General features: G+C 44.3%; 1 protein-coding gene across 1 annotated transcript; it reads right to left on the bottom strand.

Moving 5' to 3' along the window:
• Nucleotides 1-1,415: 1,415 nt before the first annotated feature.
• LOC119372178 (uncharacterized) lies at nt 1,416-26,533 on the bottom strand. The gene is made up of 10 exons (XM_037642637.2): nt 26,213-26,533; nt 24,349-24,483; nt 23,107-23,160; nt 20,333-20,395; nt 18,903-18,987; nt 17,768-17,932; nt 15,573-15,746; nt 11,224-11,370; nt 4,011-4,163; nt 1,416-1,811 (listed from the first exon to the last, which is right to left on the bottom strand). The coding sequence occupies exons 2-10, from the start codon at nt 24,398-24,400 to the stop codon at nt 1,787-1,789; spliced, it is 918 nt and encodes a 305-aa protein (XP_037498565.1). The 5' UTR covers nt 24,401-24,483; nt 26,213-26,533; the 3' UTR covers nt 1,416-1,786.
• Nucleotides 26,534-27,008: the final 475 nt, after the last annotated feature.

Below are 27,008 nucleotides of genomic sequence, written 5' to 3'. Positions count from 1 at the left end.
GAGCTATAATTTTTGAAAAACGCTTGTTTTTTTGTTTTGCTATTTCCGCAATTTTCCCAACTCGGCAGACGCAAAAAAAATTATAGCACTTCGACGTAGTTTTCAGTGAAGATATTTTGGAATCAGATAGAAAATAGGCTACAGAAACTGAAAATGCGATTTTCCAAAAATCGCATTTTTTTTGGTCCCCCGTTAAAAATACGACCACGTTTGTGACTCGTGTAATTCTCTCTGGCTATAACAGACCCATTCAGCGCTTACATAAAAGTCTGTTGTAAGAGTACTTGGATTTTACACACTCCCTTTACAACAGACCAAAATCCTCTTCACTATGAAGGTCTGTTGTAACGAGATTATACTGTATTGGCATAAGACAGCAACATTTAGATTTGATCCTAGCCATCGAATGCGGGCAACAATTGAAAAAAAGGTTAGTTGTGACAAAGCGTCGATAAAATATCCATCCACAAGTTGTTAGTTCCGTGGTTTTCACGTTTGCAATATCCGCTGAATGCAATCCTTCATTAGTTTTAGACTGATGTAGATCTTTAGATTTGTTTTTTGCTTCCATATTCCTTTGATATATGTTTGTATATTTCTTGTACACTTCCATATATTTTTGTAATTTCTTCTCATGTAGACAAACAGAAAATTGCAAGCATTGATAGCAGTTAGTTCTGCCAGAATTTCTGTAATAAGAAAAGCTACTATCCTGCTACAGAAAAGCTACTAGCATAAACTTCAACAGCACATCAGCAGTGTGTTGATCATAAAGTTAAACAGTTCAGCAGAAAGTTTAACAGCAGATCAACGGGAGGTCCAGGTAGGCTTACACCTTCACATTCTTAGAAAGTTCTAAGCATTCCCTGAATTTTTCTTATCCCATAATGCCCTTTCCCTTGTCTAGACCAGCAAACTGGACGTGTGCCTACTTATAATCTATGTGTTATTGTTGCTCAAATTTGCCAAGTTTGCTACTAGTATTCCAAACCCACTACATGCCAATAAAGGTGTCAGACAGACTGTCTTCTTCTTGGTCGCATCATGACCAGTGAAGAGACTTTTAATGTTCAGTCGTGAGATACTATACACAGCAAGAACGGTCACATGAATTCTGTCAGAATAGCATAAGGGAAACAAAAATAGTGCTAATCTCCGTGTATGTCTGTGATACAGGCGTGCACAAGGTGTATGAGGATGACATCACAAAAGCCACTTTACATCCAGTGCACATCCTGTAAAGTTCTTGTTTTGTGTATTTACAACTGCAACATGCTTCCCAAGGTCTCCTTGTGCTCAATGCCTCTATGTTTGTGCACAATCATTGTGACAGGCTTCGATTAAGAATCCAGAGGACAGCAACTACTTTTTGATGCTCCGAACAAGTGACCGTTAATTGCTAAAATGATCTAAGTAGAAAGTACCTTTTATTAAAATGCTGAAAACTATACATGATGTACAACATAAACAGATCTGTGCACCTGGTGCAATTAAGGTTGATCAGCTACATCAGCCAATTAAAAGTGCTGCTCTTGTAATGGCTGCAATGCCCTACATTTTCTTGCCTGAGGATGAACACTGCTTAAAATACTGAAAATTATACATAATGTACAATAAAAAAAGATCTGTGCTCCTGGCACGATTAATGTCCATCAGCCAATCAAGTGCTGCTCTTGTGTTGGCTGCGACGCGCTGCATTTTCCCCTGAGCATGGCCACTTCTTGGAGTAATTTGTTCTCTTCATGAAGCGGTTGGCAGGATGTGCAGGACCCGCTGTCCTCCACTGTTAGCACTGGCTTGTGGCATCACCACTGTAAAATATGGGACAGTCATATACAATTCACAACACACACCGTTACATGCTGCAAATTGAGCTTAACAAGCATAATTAAGTGTGTAGAGGTGTTTCATCTTTAGAAGAGTTGACAAGGCCATTGATGGTAAAAGGATGCAGACTTCCCCCATTTACTAAGTACAGTCAGCTAAAGCAAAAAATGCTGCCTATAGGCTACCGGAAAGTTAAACCAAGGCAACGCGCCACCGAAACTCCTTCAGAAGCCACACTTCAAATTTGACAAAACGATCTGTAAAGTTCGTTTAATGTATGTAAAGTCTGTTCCAACTACTACAACAAAACACAACACACAATTGCAATTGTGTTACAGAGCCGCACAAGTTTTCGAAATGAGGAAACTATACAAAAGTAAAATTTTCAAGCCTATATCCAAAGCCCAGGCAGTCTGAAAAAAGTTTTTCAGTGCACACACAACAAACAAAGACGTAAGGGAAGAAAGACAAACACAGCGCTGTGTTTGTCTCCTTCCCTTATGTCTTCGTTTTTTTGTGTGCGTACTGCAAACCTTCCATAACGAATTCCTACCAGCTAGCCCAGTTTTCTATACTTTTACAATCTGAGACATTCAGTGATTTCCCTAATGTGCGAGAAGAAAGACATAGCTATTAGAAACATCGTAACGAAAGGTTCGAAATTACTCCTGAGAAAAGATTAGCGCGTTTTAAAAGTGCATACCGAAGATGTCATATATTGCACGATTTCATACTTGGCACCCATAAGCCTGAGTCTGAGTCTTTATTCCAAACGTACATACACAAATACATGGCTTGACGATGCTTCCTTCCCCTATGTATAGATCGGTACTGCGGTATCCACAGAACAGAAGCAGCTCAGGCTAATGATGTTGCACGAAAAACCCAGAAAAAAAACTAGAAAAACACGCGATGCACCATAAAATGGGCAATGCTACAATTACAACATATCTCAGGATACATTCAATGCAAGTTACTCACACACACAAAAAAAAGAAATGTAGTGGCAGGGCAATGCACACATCAACGGAATAAGTTACGAAGGTAATTATAAGAAAGTTCATGGATAGAGGTGTGAGATAAGCCGAACTTGTTAAGCAGAGAAGGCAAGGTATAGTTTAGAGTTCAAAAACCGTAATTAGTACGTGGGTGAGAATACAGTTATCCTGTACTCATGCACTAGCAGTCGCAAATATAGCCGACTGCCTGCTTGCAAAGCGCCCAAACTAGCCAAGACTGTGCACACCAACAATTGCATGTTGACTGAGAAAGAAAGAAAGCAAGCAAGAAAGAAAAAAACAGACGCTTGACCCTTAAGTTACTTTTGCCACAGTACAATGGTGTCATGCGAAAAAGCGCATTTGGATTGGGAAGGGGCTACCAGATGTCATGGGATGCAGCACATCTTGTGTCTTAATTATACATGTGTCGTGCGTGCGCTGTATAATAACGAGTACCACTGCGATTGCTGACATCTAATAGTTTACTGGCAATCATGCGCAGCTGTCTACGACGTTGCTGCGGCCCTGAGAAACAACGATCATTACAGCACAAGTTGGTACGTTGCCCCGAGTCATATTTACGATGACTTCTGATAATTCGAACAAAGTGCTGGGGTCCCCTCGAGCTTGAATTATCAAGAGCCTAATGTACTTGAGCAGAGGAATTGTTCAGGCAGCAAAAGCATGTGCGGGTGGCATGATTGGCTGGAAACGTGGTTTTCGTTGCAGCTCAACAGATTTAAAGCTGCTGGAACGGGAAAAGTATCGCGACCGTCCGACTTGCCGTCATATTGTTCCAGGGCGGCTGAAGCGACAGCTGCGCGTTGTAGATATTATGTGAAATGATGCATGATTAATGAATTGCGTGCACTTTTGTGGCCCCGAACACAGTGCAGTAATACCTCGTTAACTCAAAGTAGTAAAAGCGCTGAAAAAATTTTGAGAGAAGCGGATTTTGCAGATAAGCAGTGTTGTGGAAACTGAAGTGAAAAGTTGAGTTCTATCTAAAAACTTCACCACTACTGACCAGCTATTTCTTTAGTTTCACCTCCTGAATAACTGTGCCTCATAGGTAAAAGAATCGGGAATAGAAAGAGAGTGGGCACTATGGTCACACAGGACACAAAGCAGGACTTAAACTGAGGCTGGTACTCAACAAGATGGCGGCCAGGAAGAGCTTACATATCCAATGTGGGACTAGCAGGCTTGTCTTCCCCTTCACTCGCAGTCATGGTCGAGTTAGAGGCAGTGCTCCAGACATCCACAATCTGAAGCTGTGATGACATCTCATCCGACGTGTCTGCAGTCTCGAGCTGCTCCGCGACTGGCTGGGACCTAGAAGCCGATACTTCGATAAGTCACAAGAGACCTCAACAGGGCCACTTTGTGTTTAGGAGACAGGAACCCAAACGTTTCCATCTGCTGCACAAAGCGCAATCTCTAATTGATCCAACTAAGCAGGCTTAACTTGACATGTTCAGAAAGCTTTGCAGGGCTTCATCAAAGAAAGATGAGGCAATTACAAGAATTGAAACTTGATGCAGGTTGAAAATGTGCTTCTGGGTCAGAACAATGACATTTTCTTGCTGGATAACCAAATGCATACTTGATTGTACCACGTCAATGTGAACATCCACTTCTTAACGTTAATACATACACACCACTGCAACATAGCCTCACATTTCATGAACGTAACTAAACAAAAGGACAATGTTTTTCTAGTTCTTGCCTATCGGAATGATTTCACACACCACCCAACAATATTATGTGAAAGTGTTGCCTTTCTTTCTATTTATAATTTACTATAAAAAATAAAGACAGATGAAAGAAGAAAACCAGGCCATAATTCCTATTTCCTATCATACATTGGTGTGCATGGGGAGGGGATGTTGATAGAGGTAAAAAGACAGAGAATGTAAACACAATCACTGCTTTCCACAGCAAAGGATAGCAATTAACGCTTGTGCACGCATGCTAAAGAGTCACTTGCAAACGTTTGTTGTCAGTAAAATTGCAACAATCCACTGGTGGCCATCTCCTGTGGGAGGCAGGATTTACAAAGCGTCCTGCACATTCGCATAACAGCCATTGCTGCTTGACATTGCTCAGGTTGCTAGGACACACTTGAACACATTTAGTTTTGGATGTCCAATACAATATACAGACAATTGCATGCAACTACACTAGCTCATATTCGCAACAGTACGTAGCAAAAAAAGTTGCGAGCCATTCCACTCTGCAAAGGTGGATGACGAGCGAAGCTGTTTAGCACACGATACAGATATGTGACACAGAATTTTGAACTGTAGCCGATCACACACCCTGCAACTTAACTGAAAATGTCTGTCCAGACAATCTCTTTTGAATTTAATGTATGCTCCTTTAAAGTTTTCCATTTAAGCAGCACACGTCATTTTGCCGCGACATGTGTCGCCTTGTCTAGCTTGCCGCACACGCTTGGCGTTCTATGCACGATCTTAATTGGTATTTAACGCCCATGTGCTCTCTTCTCCATTTCCAGTGGGCCAGTGGGTGAGTGGTCGGGTCTAACCAATTTGCGTGGCACATGCATTTCTGTTGACGTACAGTAGAATCTCAATAAACAGACATCGCTTACACTGAATTGCTCCTTAAACGGAACAGTAGCCGGTAAGTTGGTTGGTTTTGTATTCAGATAACGTAAAAAAATTTCGGTAATCAGAATTAAAATTTCCGCGTCACCGTGTAAACGAAAACGAAAATGGAACGTCATGTCAGACTCATTGCCATGAACATCAGTCTTTCGGTTCCGGCTGTTTCGTTTTGATGTTTTTTTTTCCAGCCTCGTTAGCTTCATCAGCCTCGTCTCTTCATGCGCCAGAACATTCCCATCAACGGGCCTCTAATTTGTTCCAAAGCAGAAAAGTTTGTTCTTGAGCTCGTGATAACAGACTCCTTGTGCAGTGAGAGCTGGGTGACAAGGTTTAAAGGGACACTAAAGAGAAACAATGAATTGGTTTAGATTGATAAAGTGTGCTCGGAGAACTCTTGTGTAGTTTATTTCACCACCATAGGTTTATTATTAGAGGAGAAAACCAAGTTCAAAGTTTCATTTTTAAATTTCGCGCCGAACTTTGTAATTCGTGACGTAAAAGACTTCAAAGAGCATTTAACGTATTTTGGCGCCACTGGCTCGACGAAATTTCCACAAACTCGTTATGTCAAGTCTCTGGCCCCCTCAGAGGGCAATGTACTTCGATTTAACCAATTAGGAACTACGTAGGCCCAAGCAGGCACCGTCAAAAATATGTGATGTCACGGCAAATGGTGCGGAAATTCCAAGGTGGCATCGCCACCTGTATTTTCTTTTTGCGTGTTTTCTCGCTTATTAAGCGTCTTCACGCAGAAAGCGTGGTGTTTTTGGTATCGTGGAAGACTACTTTACTAATGTGAGAAAAAACGTTTTGCTCTTTAGTGTCCCTTTAAAGAAAGAAATGGCCTCGTTTTTCACACCATTGCGGGAAAAGCTGCAGCAGCTTATGCGACTGCGTGTCGCGATTGGCGGTCAGGATGGCTGCTGGAGATCATGTGTCAGTTCCAAGGACGATAACACCTACAACGTACATGAAACGGCATTTTTTTTTAAAGGGCCCCTAAACCACCCAGCGGTCGAAATTTAGTTGAGGTGAGGAAGTTGTGCTCGAGTTTACAACGAACACGTAGCCGTGAGAATTTTTCGAAACGGTGCCGTAATAGCGGAGTTACACGCGTTTGATGATCGAAACGCGACGATCGCTTCTTTCCCTCTTTCCCACGTTACCTTCTTCCAAAACCGCTTTGCCCTCCTCGCTGAATGCCCCTCCTCATCTCGCGTGGCATACGTCACCGCTGACGCGCTGTTCGAGACAGCGTCTACTTCCGGTTGCCGCGACTCCGGCGCTCCAGCTCGCCGTCAACTCTGTGTGGTATCTGGGTGCACTGTTCGTTGACTAACCGCTGTTGCTGCCGTGCCGGCCCGTGCCCCTACGAATCGTGCCGGTATGGACCCTGTGTTGCGCGCACGCCTTCAAAGGATCGCCAACGTGATGGGACCCGTACGGGGACACGCCGTGCCAGACCACCTCGGCTCGAGATGAGTTCACGGAGCTCATCAAACCGCAAGGCGTGGATGTGTAATTACGCTAGCGACTTGGCGGTTGCGTTTTAGTCTGTCCGGCATTAAAGAAAGCGTCGCGTAAAACCAAATAAAATGTCCCCAAGCTGGCGCCAGGTCAAGTGGCGCCAGCTATGGAGGATTAGAAACAACTAACAAACGCGTAATCTATGTCCTCCGAGCATTCGGAAGCGCCCTTCTCGACTCGCTAAGCCTACAGCATCGATTATTTGAGTATGGCTCTCCAAAACGGGGCTGAATCGGTACGAATACTTTGCTGTCGAAGCTTAAGGACATGAATCTAAAGCAAATGGAAGCATCAGTTCGGAGCTTACACGCTACAGAGCACACGGCGGCCACTTGATAGACTCGAGGTGGACGACAACCGCTTTTGGCACTGCGGCCATGTTTTTCGGAGGCTTGCCGGCGTAGCTTGCCGTGCAAGTTGGACTGCTGTCGCGCGTGCGGCGACGGCCGACGTTCTGCGGCACCGCGCCGTTGCGGCAGGCTTGCCGCTAGCGTGGGCGGGCCCTAAGCGGCAACACGACCAAGAACAGCAAGGTGCGCACGAACAGCTGTTTGCAGAGTAACCGGAAGTCGTCGGTTGTCGTTCGGCCAATCGCAAGCATCGAAACTGATAATGTCATAGTTTCACTGGTGATGTCACACATGTCAGTGGCGGGAATGGCGGGGACCGGAAAGGAGAAGCTATTGTTTTTACGAAATTGTGGCGCGCCCGCGACCTGTAGCGCTGCGGCGTGTGGCATCGTTGATCGCGACGGCATTCTGCACGCGATGCGCTTGTTTACTTGAAATGTTTGGGAAAATGTCGGAGGGGGTTTAGGAGCCCTTTAAGCTCTTGCCATCAAAATGGACCACTTTCAAAGGCAAGCAATGCACAGGCGACAAACTTGGCAAAGATAGACTAACTGTTCTTGTAGGAGCGAGCATGTTGAGCAGCGACAAGTTGAAGCTGCTTGTGATAGGGAAAAATCCTTGCTGTTTTAAAAGCATAAGTACTGTGCCCGTCACTTACGAGTCGAACTCAAAAGCGTGGAGCTCAAGCCCTCTGCAGCAAATGGCTACACCCCGAGGATGTGAGATTTTTGCGGCCGAAGAGGAAAGTACTTTTCCTTGAAGATAACTGCTCTGGACATGGGACTGTAACAGGACTGAAGTCGATTCAGTTGCAGTTCCTCCCGGCCAACACCACATCACTGTGTCCTGTCGTATGTGTGCCTTCAAAAGTTTTCCCGTCCTTTTCGCGCTGTTACATAATGAACCACAGCACTGTTGCAGCCCATGGATCAGGAAGTTATTCAAGCCGTCAAAGCCCACTTTCGCAAGGGTCTCCTGCAGAAGGTCCTGGTGTGCATGAGCCAGAATAAGGAGTGCCAGAATAAGGAGGAATAAGGTGGACATTCTTGGCGCCATTCACCTTGTTGTCGATGCCTAGAGACAGCTGACTGCTAATAGTACAGTAGAATCTCGTTAATTCGGCCCCCGTTAATTCGGAAATTCAGATAATTCATCATTCCCACACCCTCCCTTCAAATATGTTCATAGCCCTATGGCAACAAACATTCGCTAATTCGACGCAAAACTGCACGCGCACTGGTTAATTCGGACTGGAGGCAAGCCAAAGACGGCGAAACTGAAACTGAACCTGCGTCTCAGAGGCCGTAATATTTATCGCATTGCATTTTCTTTGCCACACATGTGCAAACTTATGGTCTCCGAGATGGGCTCCGGCAGCAACGGTGCGCTGTCGATGCCAATCGCGGAGGCCAAGGAAAACCGCATTTTTTTTCGAAAACTTATGAAAGGGGACGCAAGGTGGCGTTTTGGAGCACGCATTTCTTTTCATTTGTAATTGAAGGCTAATAGGATGCAAAATTTTTTTGCGACAGCCCGATGCAAAGGGAAAGCCACAGTTTTATCATCATCATCATCGGCGGAGAACGGATAACAAAGAAACAAGATCTCGGACGGATAGCGTGTGGACTTGCAGACGTGCGTTGTGCTTTTTTCCCCCTCTTCGGTGCTTTTTTCCCCCTCTTCGGTGCGTTGTTCGGCGTATCGGAAGTGTCGGTGCGCGAGGTGGTGGTCAAGCCATAGTGGTGGTGTGATACATCACCCTGCTGCGATGTCGGAACCGGCGAAACGCGCGAAGTACGCGGCGAAGGACTTGGCAACTAAAGTGAAGATACTAAAGGCACTCAAAGACGGCGCTTCCAGAGAAGAGGTGATGCGTCAGTTCGACGTAAAACGAAGCACGCTATCGACATATACGTGAAAAACGAGGCTCAAATAATGGAAGCGTTTGAGGGCGACAAATTTCACGCCAGACGAAAGCGATTGCGCACCGCAGCCCACCCACAACTGGAGGAAGCGCTGTTGCAGTGGATCGTTACTGCACGCGAGTCGAAGCTGCCGTTGAGTGGACCACTTATATGCGCGCAAGCAGAGAGGTACGCTCTATTATGAATGAACATAGATTCCGACGAAGACCTGTGCGATGAACTACGTCCAGTGCGTCGTACCGCGAAAGAAGCCGCAGACGCTCTCGTCGTTCTAGAGGGTTTGTCACATGCCCGCAATCTAGTGCTTGTCCGCCCAGCTGTCCACAAAAAAACAAACGAGCATCACGGACTACTTCTCAAAATAAAGGTATGCAATAAAGGAATTGAAAATGTGCGTTTTTGTTACGCATTCGTTAATTCGACATTCGGATAATTCAGACATTTTTTTCACTCCCTTGAGATCCGAATTAACGAGGTTTTACTCTATAGCAAATTGCTTGACACATGCAGGATTTTTTTTCGAGTGACCAGACATCAGACTTGGAGGATTTGCCTGGATGTAACAGCAAAGATGCCCTTGAAAGGTGAGAGATGATAGAGCAGTGTGCTTTAAGAGAAGTCCCACGTGGACTTTGATCAGTATGTGCACATTGACAGTGATGTTGTGACTTGCCCCAATAACACATTGAAGAAGCATCGTTGAAGAGGTATGTGATGTAGAGGAGGATGAGCCGAAAGAGGAATCTGAAGAGGTAACTGCCGCAAAAGCTACCACACTTCAAGGAACAAAGTCAGCTGTGCAATACCTCGGAAATATTTTTCATAGGCTTGTGCGAATATTCGAGCACTTCGAATATTTGAACAAACATTACAGTATTCGAATTCACTTCGAGTTCAAATATAAATTATTGGAAATTTCGAAGTAGTCGAAACGAACGAATAGGTGTAGTTTGCATATAACCCTCCCTGTAAAGGTGGTTTCACTGCAGTGGAGGGGTACTATGCTGTGAATACACCTATCCAGGGGAGATCCGCACTGCCGCGAAGCCCCGCTTCAAGGTTAAATGAACATAATACCCTCGCATCGATTCATCATTTTTTAAGTTTAAAAGCATGTTATACTGGCTTATACGCTCTAACTATAGTAAATTTTAAAAACATAACATATTTTACAGGTTATCACTTGCATTCTACTGAAAGTCAGATCCTACTACTATTCAAAGTTGCTTCCACTTCCTTTGAACCAAAAAAAAGAATGATATTTGCACATGCTTTGTTTCAATTAAAAAAAATATTGTGCAGGGTAGTTAGGTCATGACAAATATGCTAATTTTTCTTTATAATATGTGATATATACTATTCGAATTCAATTCAAAATTATTTGACCAAATAACTATTTGTTTCAAACTCGCTTCGAACCTAAAATTTACTATCACACAGGCCTAATCTTTCAGAAAGAATCAGGATCTGAAATGTTTGTCCAAAGCTTAAGTGGAAAAATCGGTCCTGAAGATGCGGGTGCAAGGACTCAAACAAAAGAAAATTGATGCATTTTTCAGTGCACAGTGACTAATTGTTGCCAAATAAACTTGTGAATGCTGTGCAAAAGCTTCTTGCAGTTGCGTTCTGGAAAACCATCAGCTACATTTACCTTCTAGTGCTTAGAGTTCCATAAAATGGTATTAAGAGAGTGTGCGCACATAAATTGGCACTTTTGCACATCTCTCTCACTAAACGGAACTCCCATTTAATGGAACAAATTTTTTTCTGTCCCTTGAAGTTCCGTTTATCGAGAGTCTACTGTACGTCAACAAAAACATACGTGCCACACAATGTACAGAACCCATGCCACACAATGTACAGAAGTACACATAACCGTGTACAAGGCTATGGTTTGGGAAATATGGAGGACCCTAGCCATGTAAAGTGACGTAAGGTGACGTAAAGTGACAAGTCTCACCTTTCTTCTGACAAGTCCCCAGGAACTGTGGCACCTTCTACTCGGCAGGTCCGTGCATACCCGTTAGGGTTAGCAATCTCCACAGTGTCTTCGGTCATGGTCACCTCCAGGCATGATTCTACTAGCTCTGGTCGGCACCCTGCCTCCCTGCACAGGCGGTTGTGTGAGGATGATGATGAATAATGTTGCAAATGAGTTCCACGGAATCCCGCAAGGTGATGGAAGGGTTAAGAAGTGGATAATCGACAACTGCCCATTTGTGGCACAAAGCCACACAGAACTCCGTATGGATTTCTCAGAAATAGAGACATTTGTATAGATTTCTTTGTGGCTTTGCGCTATAAATGGGTGGTTGTGAATTGCCCCTTTCTTATCATGAATAACGTTTTTTTTTTAACTCTTTAGTTCAAGATCTGTTTACGCTATTTAAAATTTCTGAAATTTTGTCACCAGATCTTCAAGTGAGAAAGACCAGTCTAGCAAGGCTCCACGAACAACATGAGTGTCGTACACCGTAAGATTTATGCGAGCGTTATGCGAACTGCAATATACGGAAAGAAACGTATAAACAGCGGATGGACTTGACCAGTGAAGTTAGACAGCTGCCGAGTGTGCTCGCTGTTACCTTCCAAAAAGAAGTTCGATCATTTATTCACCTTGCCACTAGTGATTCTTCATCATTGGTACACCATGAAAATGACACGGAAATAAATAAATGGCAGGAATGGCAAGTCTATCTTGGTACAGTAAAAGCTCATTAATTCGACTCACGTTAATTCGGAAAATCGGTTAATTCGGACACGTCATCTGGTCCCTGTAAATATACGCGTCACTCTATGAGACTGGGCGCTCATTATTTCGGACAGATTTGACCGGAAATCGGATAATTCGGCGACTTTCGGGCCGCTGGCGAGGCTCGAAAACGAAAAAAGAACAATTCGGAAGAAAAGTGAAGCTCAAACGCAGCATCGCCATGGACATCAATTATCGGCTTGGCTTGACTTGAGACTGGTTGAACGCCTTTTCTTCGCGTGTGGGTACAGTGTACTAGAAAGGGCAGTGAAGCGGGCGGAGGCACCGACCCATAGGGGCAGGTGACGCCGCCGCTGGCGAACGAAGCGGCGGCGCTGCAGTCGCTCAATCTTGAAGGCGGGTGCCTCGTACCGCCGACTCCTTGGCTGGAACGCGCTTGTTTGGAAGTGATTCTCCCGCTTTTCTCTCAATGTGTGATGCTATAACGTGCGAATGGCTCCTAAAAAACAACGCTTGAACCATTTCTTCGCTCCTGGTGCAGCACAGCGTACTCTCGAAGCAAACAAACGGCGAAGCTTTCGTTGTTTAAAGCGCCCGCAGACCCAGAGCGAAGAAACGATTGGGAACGTTATTTGCTATTGAACGTTATTCAGTGGACGCAAACTTCATAGCGAGAGTGTTATGGATGTGTTGCACATGATTCATCATGCTTCCCCATTGCAGGTCGATTAAGAAATTCACGCTAAGAGCCTATAACAGTACGCAGTTTTGGGTTTTACGTTATTATATGCTACTGTACTTTTTTGTGACAGGCGGGAATAAGTCCATTCTGCTGAGGAAACAATTTTGCCAAGCACCTCAAACTAAGCAGGCTAAACTAGCTGCATGGCAACTCTCTCAGCATGCATTATACTTTTGCCTTCCTCACCTGCTGTTATTTCTGAGATTTTCTGAGCTTTACCTTGCCAGCTGTGAGGATTTGCTGAATCAAAGCAAGCGGCTTCCCTTTTGTACAGTAATTCCGTTGTTTTTCTACCCATTACTATGGTAATGCTCTCATTGCATTAATGTGAAAAACAATGTCATATATCAATGCTCTGTGCCCTACTGCCTCATGTGTGTACTCATATTCTGTGATGCATTGTCTGTGATGCATTGTCATATTAATTCACTGATTACGGAGACCATGACCTTGTGTCCACTTTGTGAAATGCTGTAGCTCGTTTAACTGCTCGCCGAAGCCTGCACGGTCCCTATCAATAAAATCGGCTGCTAATTGCCAGTTTAAGGAAGTTCCCACTTGGCTTTCTGCATGCATCAGTGCTGTGCTAGACCTATTTTTTAGCTTACTTGCCTTGTGTTTCGGGCATGATTTCTATAAATTGTTGCTGTGGGCGTATATGACTGTTCAAATTCGTGCACAAATGTTTTATTATAGCTGTCTCAGCAACGAGACCAGCTGATTCTGCGTGACGTTGTACATTTGCGCGATCACTTTTTTTTCATTTTTTTTTTTCAGGCCTTGTGCAAAGAGAACGAGCGCAGTGTGTAACTGTTTAGTTTAAACTTACTTTGATAGTTGCGGCGACTAGCTACGTTTTTAATTCTTTTCTCACACGGCTTCCCTATTGCGATTACCCAAGATCCGAATGTACTCGCTCTCTATCAGAGATTCGTCTGCGCTTTCAAGTTCTGTAAGCTAAACAAACTCAATCCTGATTGCTGAAACGGTTGAATATGTTCCAATTGGGCTCAACTGCGATGGAAAGTGTCCGTGTTTTCAAGAGCGTGGCTCTATTCAAGCGGGGAGTACTTTCTCAGAATTCGTTTTCATCTGTGGGAAAACCAATCTGTCTTGTAGTTTCTGGTCCTTAGCAGATAATACAGACTAAATAAGCGAAGTGCTTACGCGCAAACACCTGAACCACAGACACAGCGCGCGCATAGCACATGCGAGCGTCGCCGTGGTTGCTACGTTTCGCGTGCTCCTCTTCAAGATTGGTCGATCGCAGCGCCGCCGCTGCTGGCGACGCCGCCGGAGTCACGCGAAGGCTGCCGCCCGCTTCACTGCCCCTTCTAGTACACTGTAGTGTGGGTTTGGCGCCGCCGTTTTGTTGCATTGTTCCCGTTGGTGTGCTGCATCGTTGATCGCCGTTTTATCGAGGAACAATTCAGTACGGCTCCTTTAGCTTGATCGTTGCTGGTGCTTTTGTGCTGACTTCTCGTGTGACCGCACTTTCCGCCGATGGCAACGCCGGCGAAGCAGCCCAAGTACGAGGCCAAGCACTTCACCACAAAAGTAGAAATTTTGCGTGCTCTGAATAATGGGCTCTCCTGACAAGTGATGAAAGGGGATCCTTGTATCGGCGGCAAAAAAAGCAAGGAACGAGTAACCGTACTTTTAGCTGCCAACGTGACGGGAACAGAGCGCTTGCCGCTTCTCGTTATTGGAAAGGCTCAACACGCTGCTTTAAGAACATCAACAATCTTCCCGTGGATTACCGTGCCAACCGAAAAGCGTGGATGACGGGTGAAACTTTTGCGGACCCTGCAGACAGCATGCGAGCTGCTGACCACCTTGAAGGGCTCAGAAAAATTGTGTCCGCGCGAATATCTGCTCGAAAACAGACAAGCATCCGCGATTACTTTGTTAAGTAAAGGTATGTTGAAAAAACCCCTGCATTTATTGTGTTTATTTCGACCATTCGATAATTCGGACATTCGGTTAATTCGGACATTTCTTCCGGTCCCTAGAAATCCGAATTAACGAGCTTTTACTGTATCATCACAAATGCCACATCAACAGCAATGGCCTTCAAGAATAATGATAACAGGCCAATAGGTCAATGTGGCAGCGTTAATAGTTCGGTTGCACAGATCTAGAAGCTTCCCGATTTTTGTTAAGCTAAGGGTACATGAGTGCAAACTACACGAGTTAGGGGCTCCACAGCACTCTGCAGAAGCCGTTGAGGTTTCCCAAGGCCAGAGAGCTTGAGCACCAGTGTTCTAAGTTAGACAGTCTAACCTCACTATAACAGTCACATCTGATTCAACTTCATATTACTACTTAAACTGATGAGAGAAGTCCAAGTCCTAATTATGTCCAAGTTCACTTCGGGCTCACCGCAAACAAACAAACAAACAAGATGTTTGAGCGTTTGAAGGGCATAGTGTAGAAAGAAAATTTTCAGGCCGATGACCGAGTTGGCTGAACCAAATGGATAACTAAGAGCTGAACAGTGCAGGATGAAGAAAGAAACCCACACTGCACGTGTGGCAATCTTCCTCTAAGTTTTCAAATAATGCAGTACCACTAATCATGTTAGAGAGACAGGGCGTGCAAAACACGGACACAACAGAGAAGTCAATACACCACAAACACCGTTTGTGGTGCTTTGACTTCTCTCTTGTGTTCGCATTTGCACGTCCTGTCTCTAACATGAATACTTGCCAACTAGCTCAGCTCTCTGTTATTTTAAGCACTGCCACTAGCATGCCTATCCATCATATTGAAACAAGAAAAGGTGACCGGACATCACCAACACTTTTTCCTGTGATAGACAAGAGATATGCCGAGGATAATGCTGACAGCTCACCCTTCTGTCATTGGCGACGTTTTCTCCTCTGTTTCGCCTGCTCTAATTGCTCCCAACCCGTCCTCGGCTTCAGCTGCAGGCGAGGTCGAGTCTGAGGCCATGCTCCAGACGTTGGTGACACAGATATCCGGTGCTTCCTCTTTTTGCTCGCTGCCTTCTGGTGTTGGCGTAATGCTGCATAGGAGGTGAGAAGCCTCCGTTTAATTCACTCATCCCAGATGACAAGACAATCTCCTAGGGCTGTATGAAAAATGCCCACACGTCCCACATAGGAAGAATGCCTGATGGATTTGTACCCAGAGTTCATTCATAAGGTACCATATTTACACAATTGTAGGTCGACCTATTTTATCTAAATTACAAATCCGAAGTTGGGGGTAGACTTACAATCGAAACTGAAACTAGTTTTGGTTGTGAGGTCGACTTGCAACCGAAACTAAAGCAAACGAGAAATCAGGCGCGATGTGGCATGGTTACGACATTACGTATACGTTCCGGCTCTACCTGCAACATATACTGTATTTTCTTGTGTACAACCCGCACCCTCGGCAACAATTCGCAGATAATTTTCTGAAAATTATTTTCGCATATTGCCACAAAGCTAGCTATCCTGCACAGCTTTGAAGTACCGCCATGAAGCCACCTTTGGACACCGGAACTAGTGTTTTTTTTTTTTTTTCGGTGACATTGCAAATAAATTTGCCTTATGAAATGCACTCGCACTTTTTTTTCTTTCTGCCGTGCAATTTTAAGAGGTCGACCAACATTTGAGTCGACTTACAATTGTGTAAATACGGTAACAATGTTTGGTTCTCAGAAGGACATCAAATTAGTGCCATTTCTGTATTTGTGTGTTAATGTTATAAGACAGTGATCCCAATGGGGAAAAGGGAAAGGCTGCATTGCTCTGGCAAGGAACCTTAACATTTAAAATAAATTCTGGTGTTTTGTAAGCCAAAACCATGATACGATCGTTAGGCATGCTGTTGTGGGGACTGATTGACTTTGACCACTTGTGGTTCTTTAAATGCACCTAAATTTAAGTATACGAATCTTCTTATGTATCGTACCACATCGATTGTGGCTGTCATGATTGGGAATCAAGCCTGCACCCTTGTTCTTGGCAGAATAAGCCTCCAAGCTACCTTGGAGGCTTATGCCATAACGTAAGAGGAAATAGTATACGCAGTGAGAGAATCTTATCTGCATCGACACACACTACACACACCCACGAACATCATCATTACCTTTATTAGCTTGTTTTATATCCACTGCCGAGCGAAAACCACTCCCAATGATTTTTAATTTACCCTATCTCTTGCAGCCTGAGATTCCATTTTATTCCTGTAAACTTCTTAACATCATGCCCCAACCAAACGTGCATGTCCAATGGCAAATCTCGTATGATGGAATTCTACAATGCCACAACCTATCATGTTGAATCAGAAAACACTGTCATCGTTAGCTTGTACTATGCATTTGTGTATAGTCAGTGCTTGTTGAGACATGTCCAATGACAAAAACCTAATTGTAATCAGGGTTGCCAGATGCTGCTGAGGTAACAAGCTAATAACCATCCCAAACGAAGCCCAAAAAGCAGCACGGCTTATGCGAAGAAGCCCAAAAGAAGTGTAGTTTAATCAATTTTCCCATTCTTGTACAATTGAAAACGTGTTTAATTATATAACAAAAATGTTGCTCAAATATGAAGAGAAGCTAAAAGAGTGACTTTGTTTATTTTGTACAGTAAAAATATACACAACTACGAACAAAGGCATATATTTGTTTTCTAAAACAGCCTCGAGGGTAGTCTCCACTCTGTTCACTGTGGTTTTTCTGGTGCGTGAACAACGTTAATTGTTGACTCCCTCAACATACGTTGGAATTCATCGCTCAAGTACACAAAGTCATCGACAGACATGGTATCAGCAAATGTGACGAACACTATGTTAACTAAATTTGTAGAAAAAACATGCATAAGCCCAAAAATTGCAACAAGCGAGTGGAAAATTCTGCGAGTAACTCTGGCAAAACGAAGCCCAAATACACTTATTATAAGCGGAGCTGGCAACTTTGATTGTAATAACCAACTTATACTACGTACCCGAGGTACACCAAAGAGAACTTGTGAGTGTGTGGTAAGAAAACCTCATCAGCACCACCAGCTGCAGTAGCAGCAACTGAGTGCTACTTACTTATGAAATGCTGAAGGCGCCTTCTGGGTGCTGCTCACGACATGGTGCACGATGGGAGCACTTCTGGACGTCACGGTTATGGTCTGTGCGATGCATGCCGTGGGTGCAACGAGTGCTGCTGGCATTTTTGAGGTGACGAGAATCACGGCCTGGTTCGTCGTAGGCCTGCATCAGAGACACTGAAATTATTGCAGAGAACAGCTAGACCAAAACCAGCTAGACAGAGCACAAAAACAAAAGTCGGCTAGGTGAATAAGCGTACATCAGGGGCCGTAATCAGAGACAATCGCTTATGGCAACAGTGACGTTCTGTATGATGTAGAATCTAGCGTGCCTAATGACTGAAGCGACTACTTGCATGCCTTTCTTCAACCAGCCAATGAGCATGCAGTGAAAGATATTTTCACAATACCTCCAGCTCAGAATATGACCCCAGATATGACAGCACAATCGCGACCAACTTTGCTCAGACTAGCATTGCACTCAAAATGGCTTCACGCATGAAACAGTGATGCAAAACGGATTCGAAGTTAAGAGGCAGTTGTGGTTACTTGAGCGGTGGTGGGCATTTTGAAATGCGTTTACAGCGCACGTATCAGCAATGGTTGGCTTCAACACATTTCTCACTGTGCTTTTGTAATGAACGACATGCATGTAACGGCATGAGAGTTTTACCTTGTAGCTATGCAGAACAATTTTTAGTGGGGATGATAGCAAAAAAAATAACGCGAGTTCTTCGCATAAGGTGTAGCACTATATAGAATGTGTTGCACAGCATCTGTCAATGCTTCTAACATTCACCCCTGCTTCAAACACACAAGGTATACTGCACAAGAAACAACTGAACAGCCAAACATGTAACTGAAAATCCAGTAATGCAAGTTTCCGGAATGAATGCTCCTGAATGCACAAAAAAAATGGGGCTTAAAATAAATGCTAAGGTCCAAAATTTATGTGAAGATGAAGTCGACATTGTGACAAGAAAACTTGTCTTCATGAGGCTATCTATAATGTGACTGATAAGCGAAGTTGTAAGCTCAAGTGTCGTTCCAACAAATCGTCCACTGCATCACGATGCTCTACTTGTAACACAAACTTGCGAGTGGCGATACACGACAACAAGTAAAGCACTCACTTCCGATTCACGAGACTAGGAACACGGACACCATTGCATAGCAGGAACTTCGGAAAATTCTTGGTGTTGGTGCTTCCAGGACTTCCTGTAACAAATTAAAAAAAAAGCACTCTGATGAAGTGCTATATTCAAATGTTGCCTATCGTCTGTATTAACCCTTTCGCTACTGTCAAAAAAAAAAAGAAGAAAATTGTAGCAAATTTACCGAAAGAATTTTTTCACTCGATTTGTAGAGCTTCTTTCTGAAGAAAACAGTACTAGTCTTTCAATTTAATGGGGTTCCTTTATTTCACTAATTAAATTAAAAAAAGAGATAACTGGAAGATGGCTTCACCGCATAGTAGTACAATGAAAGATGGCTATAAAATGAAAGCCGAGACACAAACGGCACAACATGGACAAGTGGGGCCATCTAGTGTCAAGAAACACAACTGTGACGAGTGTATTTGCCATTGGTTCTATGTGGGACCAATTTTTGTTGATGACGACTATCATTGGTCATTCTGGTGCAAAATCTCATGACGACTATACGTGTCAACGGGAGCGAAAGGGTTCATTCGCCACTGCATTCACAAAGCCCTCATTTCTGCCAGCTTTGTCAGAATCGAAATGACGCATCTCCAGGCCGCAGAGCAAATTGTGGTTACACACTGGAAGTCTTCAGGAATCGTCTAGAGAGGGCTTTATTAAATTAATTCTTGAAGCCAGCTCATTCTTGGACAGCTAAAGAATAACCTGCACTGTACCGCTATCATGGCCCCAGAAAGCAAGCTTCACTGCTAAAACAAACACCCTCCCCATTTTGCCTCTGCTGGAGTCCGCAAGTGGCGCACATCCCCCGCATTCTCCCTAATGCAGGAGCCAAAGGAGTGAGCCATGTTTATAAAACGAGCCCCACCTCGTATTTTTTTCTTGTATTTTTATTTTGATAGATGGCGCAATTTCAGCAGCAGCGTTGCACGCACTGCATTGGATTCCAAAGGTGCAAATCAGGGACGTTCTGAGAAGTGCCCCTTGTGTAGGGCATGTATGCATGACTCACACTGTTGCTCAAAGCACCACTCCCTTTAAAACAAAAGGTGCGCTGCTTTCCATATTAATTTCGAAGATCTTTTTGCACCATGCAAGTATTTCATACTTTGCATGCCACACAATCGTCACAAAGTTATACATGCTTGTCTGCAATGTCCAAGCATGGTGGAGGACCCTTTTATGATGGCCACTGCCGGCTTAGCTCCCTGAATAGCTGCCCAGGGTAAGTATTGGAACAGAGCTTAGATAAATGCCTGGAAGGATCAGCAATGCACAACAAGCAAGCCACCCTTTTGCAAAACACAACCTAGGTTCACACTACTGACTGGCTAATGCGACGTCCAGTATTCACAGCACTGCATGAAATTATTGAGACGAAGTGTACAACGTTCACTCACCATCGCTGTTGGCAACAAGCGCAGGAGCAGGCTTACCAGGAATTGCAGAATCTGGAATGTTTCCTGAGAAAAAAAAAGTGAAAGTCATGGTGAATTATGAAGAAAATGTATGCAAGAGAAGGATTATAAGCAACTTTGCAAGCCTTGAAAACGTGTTAACCACACATTGAAAATGTGAGAGTTTTAAATGTATGGTTACCATTGGGTGAGCTTTGTTCCCGTTCCCCATTTCTCATTGTTTTATGAATTGTTACAGTGTTAACACTCTGCCCAACAAGTGCTTCCACATATCAGTGCCTTTCTTGATTGTTTTAGATCGTTTTAATCCCATTGCATGCACTATGGAAATAGTGGAGCACATTCTGGAATGTGCGCGAACAGCAGTGCTTACATTGGAACATACACAATGCATCATACATACATTCATTTATTGAGATCTACCTATAGTCATTAGCGGTTGAAATTTTCCCACAAATCAGATTTCGACGACTGACGACTGTCCCTGCTACAATTTGAAGGTACAATACAAAGCTGTGCAGGATAAAAAACAAAACAATCAATTACTTGGAGCCCTATCCCCGTGGTTTGAGCGTACGTATTCTTTGCCATCACAACATCATGACCAAATTATCAGGTGAGTTGTGATGCTAAAAGCTGTCCGTTTAGATTGCTGACATCTCAGATGTTATCGGATGGTCATGTTGCTGCAGCGAAGCAACATTAAAGAGAAAGTGTATGTTAGGCTAGACAATTAAACTGCGCCTCTGGTTTTTAGAAGGTCGTTCAAACCATCGCAGCTTAGTATAGTACGGCAGAAAGGACACAAAAGACAGCAGTAATGGCAGCTGAAGATTTGCATAGTGACTCATAATATCGTAAATTTATAGATGGCTTGCACTGACGTCACAGAAAGCGCCCTGTTGGAGCACCAGCATGTGGGGATGCGACGTTTTCGGTGTCACATTCATGTTATCAAAACATTGCATGCAGGTTCTTTGATTATTCACACACAGAGACGTTCCTGCCGCGTCGTTTTCACGTAGACGCAACTTGTTTGTCATCAAAGCCGCCATCGTGGAGTCCCAGTTCCTTTCATAAGCTGCGTCCATGACGTCACGTGCAAGCCATCTATACAGTGTCCACGTGGAGCTACTTGGGTGCTTATAAAGGGAACATTAAAAACCTTTCAAACACGGCAAGTCAGCTTGCTCGTTTTATAGCCAACATGGGATGCGCACGTGTGGAAAAATATAATTCCTGTAGGATGCAGCTGCGATTCAACTTTGCTTGAAATGCCCCATTTCCCTTTCCCTCAACTTTCTGAAACCTGCATAGCCTCCTTTCCTCGTGCTTAGTAAGTAGCAAACATGATGGCTGCCGGACAATTCCCTGTCAATGTCCTGGCTATTGATAATGCAGTCAATGAGATTGAGTGCTACAACAAAATGTTATTTCACATAATGTCAAGGTTAGCTGGTACAAAAGCAAACCGTCGTTTCATTGACATAAGAAGCATGGTAAGCAATGTTTTGTGTGGAATTTGCCATCACGGACACAAATGGGGATATAGGTGAAAAGTAGGGCAAGGCTGCAAGTGTATGACAGCAATAGCATTCCTTTCTGACAAATTTTTTTCACGCAATGCGCTCTAAAAAATTTTATTCTGCAAATATTCACAAGAAGATTCCATTTGAAACTTTACCATACATTTGATCGTGACTTATTATTATTAGCAGCAGCAGCATTAATGTATGACTGTCACAAACGAGCGTGTTATAAAGCGCGCACGCGACTGCTTTCAAACGCGCGCCCAAGAAGCGCGAAAGACGAAAAAACAAGCATCAAAAGACGCCGGCGTGGCGCATCCTCCTCACCCACTGGAGCCAGACGCAGACAACGCGATCAAATGCCGGTAAAACCTGGATGTTTCTAGAAGGAAGGGGGGACGCATTACGGAGCAACGCCGCCGCGAGTAGAACCGGCGAGAGAATTCTCAAACTATCCTTAGCCTTGGCTGTACTGCACGCCGAAGAACCCTCCCGACACTTCTAGAAACCGGGGGAGAAGGGATAAAAGCGTGCAAACGACGACGAGTCAGTCGAGAAGTCAGTGAAGGAGTGAGTCAGTCGGCCCGGATATGGTGAAGTAAGCTGAGTGTGGTTCTGTTAGCCAAAGAAGACGTGTTTATGATGGTGTGCAGTCAGTCGATCGGTCAGTCGATCGTCGATCTGGAAGAATCCGATGACGACACCGTGTGAGCCGTGACAAGTCACGATGACGGTTGAGCTACGACGATCAACACTGGAGCTGGCGTGAGTGTTTCTTTGAAGTGAAGCATTCGATTACTGTCCAAAATTTGTGGACTGGATACGCCATTGTATATTCAAGACTTTGACTGTCCTTGAATAGTTATAATGCTTGTGATTGCATTTGTAGCTTGTGATCTGTTTGTTTAGCTCCCGTTGTGTAAACACCATCTGAGTTATAGTGTGAAGTTGTAACTGGTACCAGCCGAGTTTGCATGTGTTGGTGTTATTTGTATTGCCTTAACTGAGAATATATTTCGTTTTCGTTTGTGTTATCGACTCTAGGCTCTGACTTGGTCTTTGGACCACAACAGGCGTTCGCTCGTGCACCAAAGGACCAACTCTAAATTGTCCGCGCTTTCGTGGTGCGTTTTCGGAGGGCCGTGACGCCAGCCCTTAGAATCCGCCCGGCGATTGCCAACCCGATTAACGGGATTAGTGACAATGACTGAATATGAAATAACTTACCTTGTACACTACAGCCTTGACTACGAGGTGTGCATGAAGGTGTTGAAGAAGATTCTGAAATGAAACAGAATTATTAGAAAACAAATACTGTCCTCAACCATTGCATTTTGTCAGTTCTAACATATGGGACACAAATTCGGAGGATAACAAGGAAACTTGAGAAACAGTCAAGGATCACACAGCCTCCAATGGAACAAAAAAATGATAGGCGTAGTATTAAGAGACAGAAACTGACGGCAGAGTGGATCAAAGAATACGTTAAGAGAAAGAAATGGACTTGGGCAGGTTACATCACGAGAAGGACAGGTGACTGACGGCCAGTCAGAGCAAATGAACAGATACCAAGAACTGGGAAGCGCAGCCAAGGACAACAAAGGGTTAGGTAAAGCAACAAAATTAAGAAATGTGTAGGCATAAAATGGAATCTGCTCATGCAGAATGGGGTGGATTGAAGATCATTGGGAGAGTCGTTTGTCCTGCAGAGGACATTATAAAGGGTGATGATGATGATGATTCTTCTAAAATGTTGCAGTGTGTTCAGAGTTCACTGCTCATAAAAAGCATTGTTCCAGGAACCGGTGTCCCATCCAAGCGCATGTACTTGGCCGCTTGTCACCTTGATGAACAGTTAGTATGCAGCTTGATCAGTTAGCAGTGGCTAGTACAACAGCTTCAGTGGAAGAGCGAATTAGTTGCAGAGTCATTCCTGCTCTTTGAGCAGAGAGCGGCTTAGCAGGAATCAACTCGCCCATTCCCTCGAGAAAATGGTCACTCGTTAAGTACATGTTTGTGGCAAGGACGACTCTTAAGTGGGTATGACGTGGCGTAGTTAATGCAGTGTACAGGCTCGTCCGCTCTTAGGGTTAACACAGCACAGTGTGGCAGCGCTGCAGTCCGGTTCATCCGGTGCAGCTGCACAGCGAAACGAAGCTGCGCAGGCACAAGGAGCGCGCCACTCTTGCTGTACTACACCAAAGTGTCAGTAACACTCTCCAGTGCTGTAGCAGACGACACGAAGTACCTCCCATGGGTCCTTGTGTGCTTGCACCACTTCACTTTGATGCGCAGCAGCGCCAGATGGACAGGCACTCTGCGGAGAGCTGCTACGCTGAGCTGTGTTCGCCATAAGAGTGGACGAGGCTGTATTTGTCATGTGCCAACCCATACTTCACGACAGTATTGCATGGGTCACGAATCCCTTATAACACACATGTCCGTCGCGGAAAAAAAAAGGAAACTCACTGAAGCGAAGAAGACGTTTCTTGCTCCTCTCAAACCTGTTTAGTCGACGCATTTTGACTTCTCGCTCCTCGCTGGTGAAAGTGAACAAGCAAGGAGCCCAGTCCGGATGGGTTCTGTGAAACTTGCGAGGCTCTCCTGCGTGAGAGTGAACAATGAGACACGTTCAAGCAGTGCAAGTGTTGCACTGGTATTTGCACTACATTGCTGCAGCACGTGCTGTTGGCCAGTGCGCATACAAATTTGTTGTCCAAGTTGATAAAGAAAGAAGTTCCTTAAAGACACATTTGTGGATGTGTAATAGGAGTGTTGTATGCGAGTCGATTGCAAGTACAAGCAGACGGGTGAATATGCTGACCACCAAAGTACCGCGAGTAAGCCCATTTGCACATTCTGAATAACACAAAAATGAATCCGTGTGTGAAACCTTGGGGACATAATGTTGGCTTTGGGTAAAAAGCACAGATGTCTTTTTGGGGTGATGCCCAAAACTCAACAGCCAAATTGATTTTGGTACCTTCTTTAGCTTCATTATGTTGTCCCTTTCAAAAGAAACGAGCCTTCGATCAATGCCCCCCCCCCCCCCCCCCACCCTCTTTCGTTCAAGAGTGGGCATGTAATACCACTGTGACAAAAACGCAAGGGATACCTTAAATGTAGCCATATTCATCTACGCATGTATAGTCGTGAGCAATATCAGATGGAACGCCAAATTCGTAAATAATCAACGATTACTTGTAACGTACAGAGATTAATGTGGCGTACTGAATTACAAGGGATACCTTTCCACTTGGGCATTTACTGTTACGAACACTTCTGCACATGCCGACTGTGTTTAGCCGCCATTTCAGGGTTCCATCTCACATTGCTCACGACCGTACTTGCCATCGCAGTTCTCCCCTCACCGTTACTGTACATGACCTCTCACGGTCTGGTGGAAGTCGAGCGCCACGTTAGGTTTTTATGTCATCCTTTCCGGTACAAATTAGAACGACTGTCGAAGCAGACTGCTTATTTCTCTTGGTCAATACGGAAAAGAGCACAGGAGAGATGTACTCAGGTTCAAGTGAATAGAAGCTACCAGTTCAAAGAAGCTTTGCAAGACTTGCCTTGATTTTTTTTTTGTTTCGTCTAAGGCTCAGGCAATAGAACATAGTGCTTATGTAAGGCTAGCTCCATTGAAACAATGCTTACGTCAAAGGTGCCTTCCAATCTAATGTGATGCAATGAGCCTAAGATTTCTGCACATGCTTGCCCTAGCTTTATAGCACACACTCATTTTTTTTTTCCTTTCTAGCAATAAACTTATGCGAGTAGACAACCCATCCTGTTTTTGTCCCCTGTTGTGCATGTTATTCTCACTGAGGAGGATATGTGCTTAACTGTATTGGAAAAGGTGTGTCTGCCTTTCTTTTCTTTTTTTTTTTTTTAGTGTGAAAGTTTTCATTAAGCACGCAGGGAGAGCTACTTGCTTCAGGTCATTATACGCTTTGTAACTTGCCTCCATCAATGATTTATGACTGCCTAGTACTTTGACTATCACTTCACACTGTTCACCTATTACATATTTTTTTCTACACTGAATGCTCGCGATGTTCCGGGTATACTTATGCCCAATATAGCAGAAGCACATACATTCAAAACACAAGTGGAAGGAAGCGTTAGCGTACAATATCATGGACAATCGCTTTTTTTTAACAGATTTCTGAAAAACTACAGCACATGCGCACGCGCAGTTTTTCATTTTTTTTAATGCGTGCTGCGCGGAGGCATCGACAAAACGTCATTTATTTACTGCATGCATTACCCGAGATGCTGCTATCATGGTCACGATAATCCATTCTATGAATTAAGTCGTAATGTATACCCTCTAAGAAGTGCTTGCTGCAAACCCTGTGGTTGTCGTTCGGTTCCCAGTTTTGTCTTCGCACCGCGCGGATCCACTCTCGGCGTCGTTGAGGGTTATGCTTCGGGAAGCGAAAGAAACGGATGCCGTTTCCAGGCTATGCACGACTACGACATCCCACCACGCAACATGTAGTCACCATTTTGCTAGTAAGTTCACTCCAGTGCTGCTTGTGAAGGTATATATGCGGGCAGCACGGTAAACGCAGAGAACATCTACACCGAAGTTCGGACCTCTGCGTAACCTTTCACTGCGCGCACACGGACCACGCCGGATTGTTTACCTTCCTGCCTACCATCGTCGTTGACGCGAGTCACGTGATCAACATGCAATGGCGCTGTCGTCGGTAGCGATGGTGAATGAAGTGAATGAAGCACTGATCTCCACTAGGAGGTCAGTGGAATGAAGGCGCCGAGAAACTTTTTGAAGTTTGCGGTCGGTTTAATTTCTGCCCACGTAGCGCAATTTTGAATTCGAAATATTGTAGGAAAACTCCTCTTACGTCTTAGAGAAGCTCGCAGAACAAATGATGATGTACTGAAAGCCAAGCACATTTCTAAAACGCAAGTTCTGCGGTAGAAGCCCAACCCCAACACTTGCATAGGCGTCTCATATGGTGTTTTAACAATAGCTGATAATGCAGGCATTTTGCCAACAGCTACGCAGCTCATATGTCATATAGGAAACGTGTCTCGTCAACTTTTTCTTAGGACAGCTGAAGCGCGTTGCACTGACTTACTGTCCGGAGCGCGACACC

The sequence above is a fragment of the Rhipicephalus sanguineus genome, chromosome 10 (genome assembly GCF_013339695.2).
Source record: "Rhipicephalus sanguineus isolate Rsan-2018 chromosome 10, BIME_Rsan_1.4, whole genome shotgun sequence".
Taxonomy (NCBI): Eukaryota; Metazoa; Arthropoda; class Arachnida; order Ixodida; family Ixodidae; genus Rhipicephalus; species Rhipicephalus sanguineus.
The sequence above is the reverse complement of the archived record's forward strand: the minus strand, read 5'-3'. Positions and strand labels throughout refer to the sequence as shown.

What these genes read in the sequence shown, in the direction of transcription:
- LOC119372178 (XM_037642637.2), bottom strand. Translation starts at nt 24,400, where the DNA reads ATGCGTCGACTAAACAGGTTTGAGAGGAGCAAGAAACGTCTTCTTCGC. An exon ending in GCTTGTTGCCAACAGCGATG is followed by an intron (nt 18,988 to 20,332) that starts GTGAGTGAACGT and finishes AATTTGTTACAG; the next exon opens with GAAGTCCTGGAAGCACCAAC. An exon ending in ACGTCGCCAATGACAGAAGG is followed by an intron (nt 11,371 to 15,572) that starts GTGAGCTGTCAG and finishes CCGCCTGTGCAG; the next exon opens with GGAGGCAGGGTGCCGACCAG.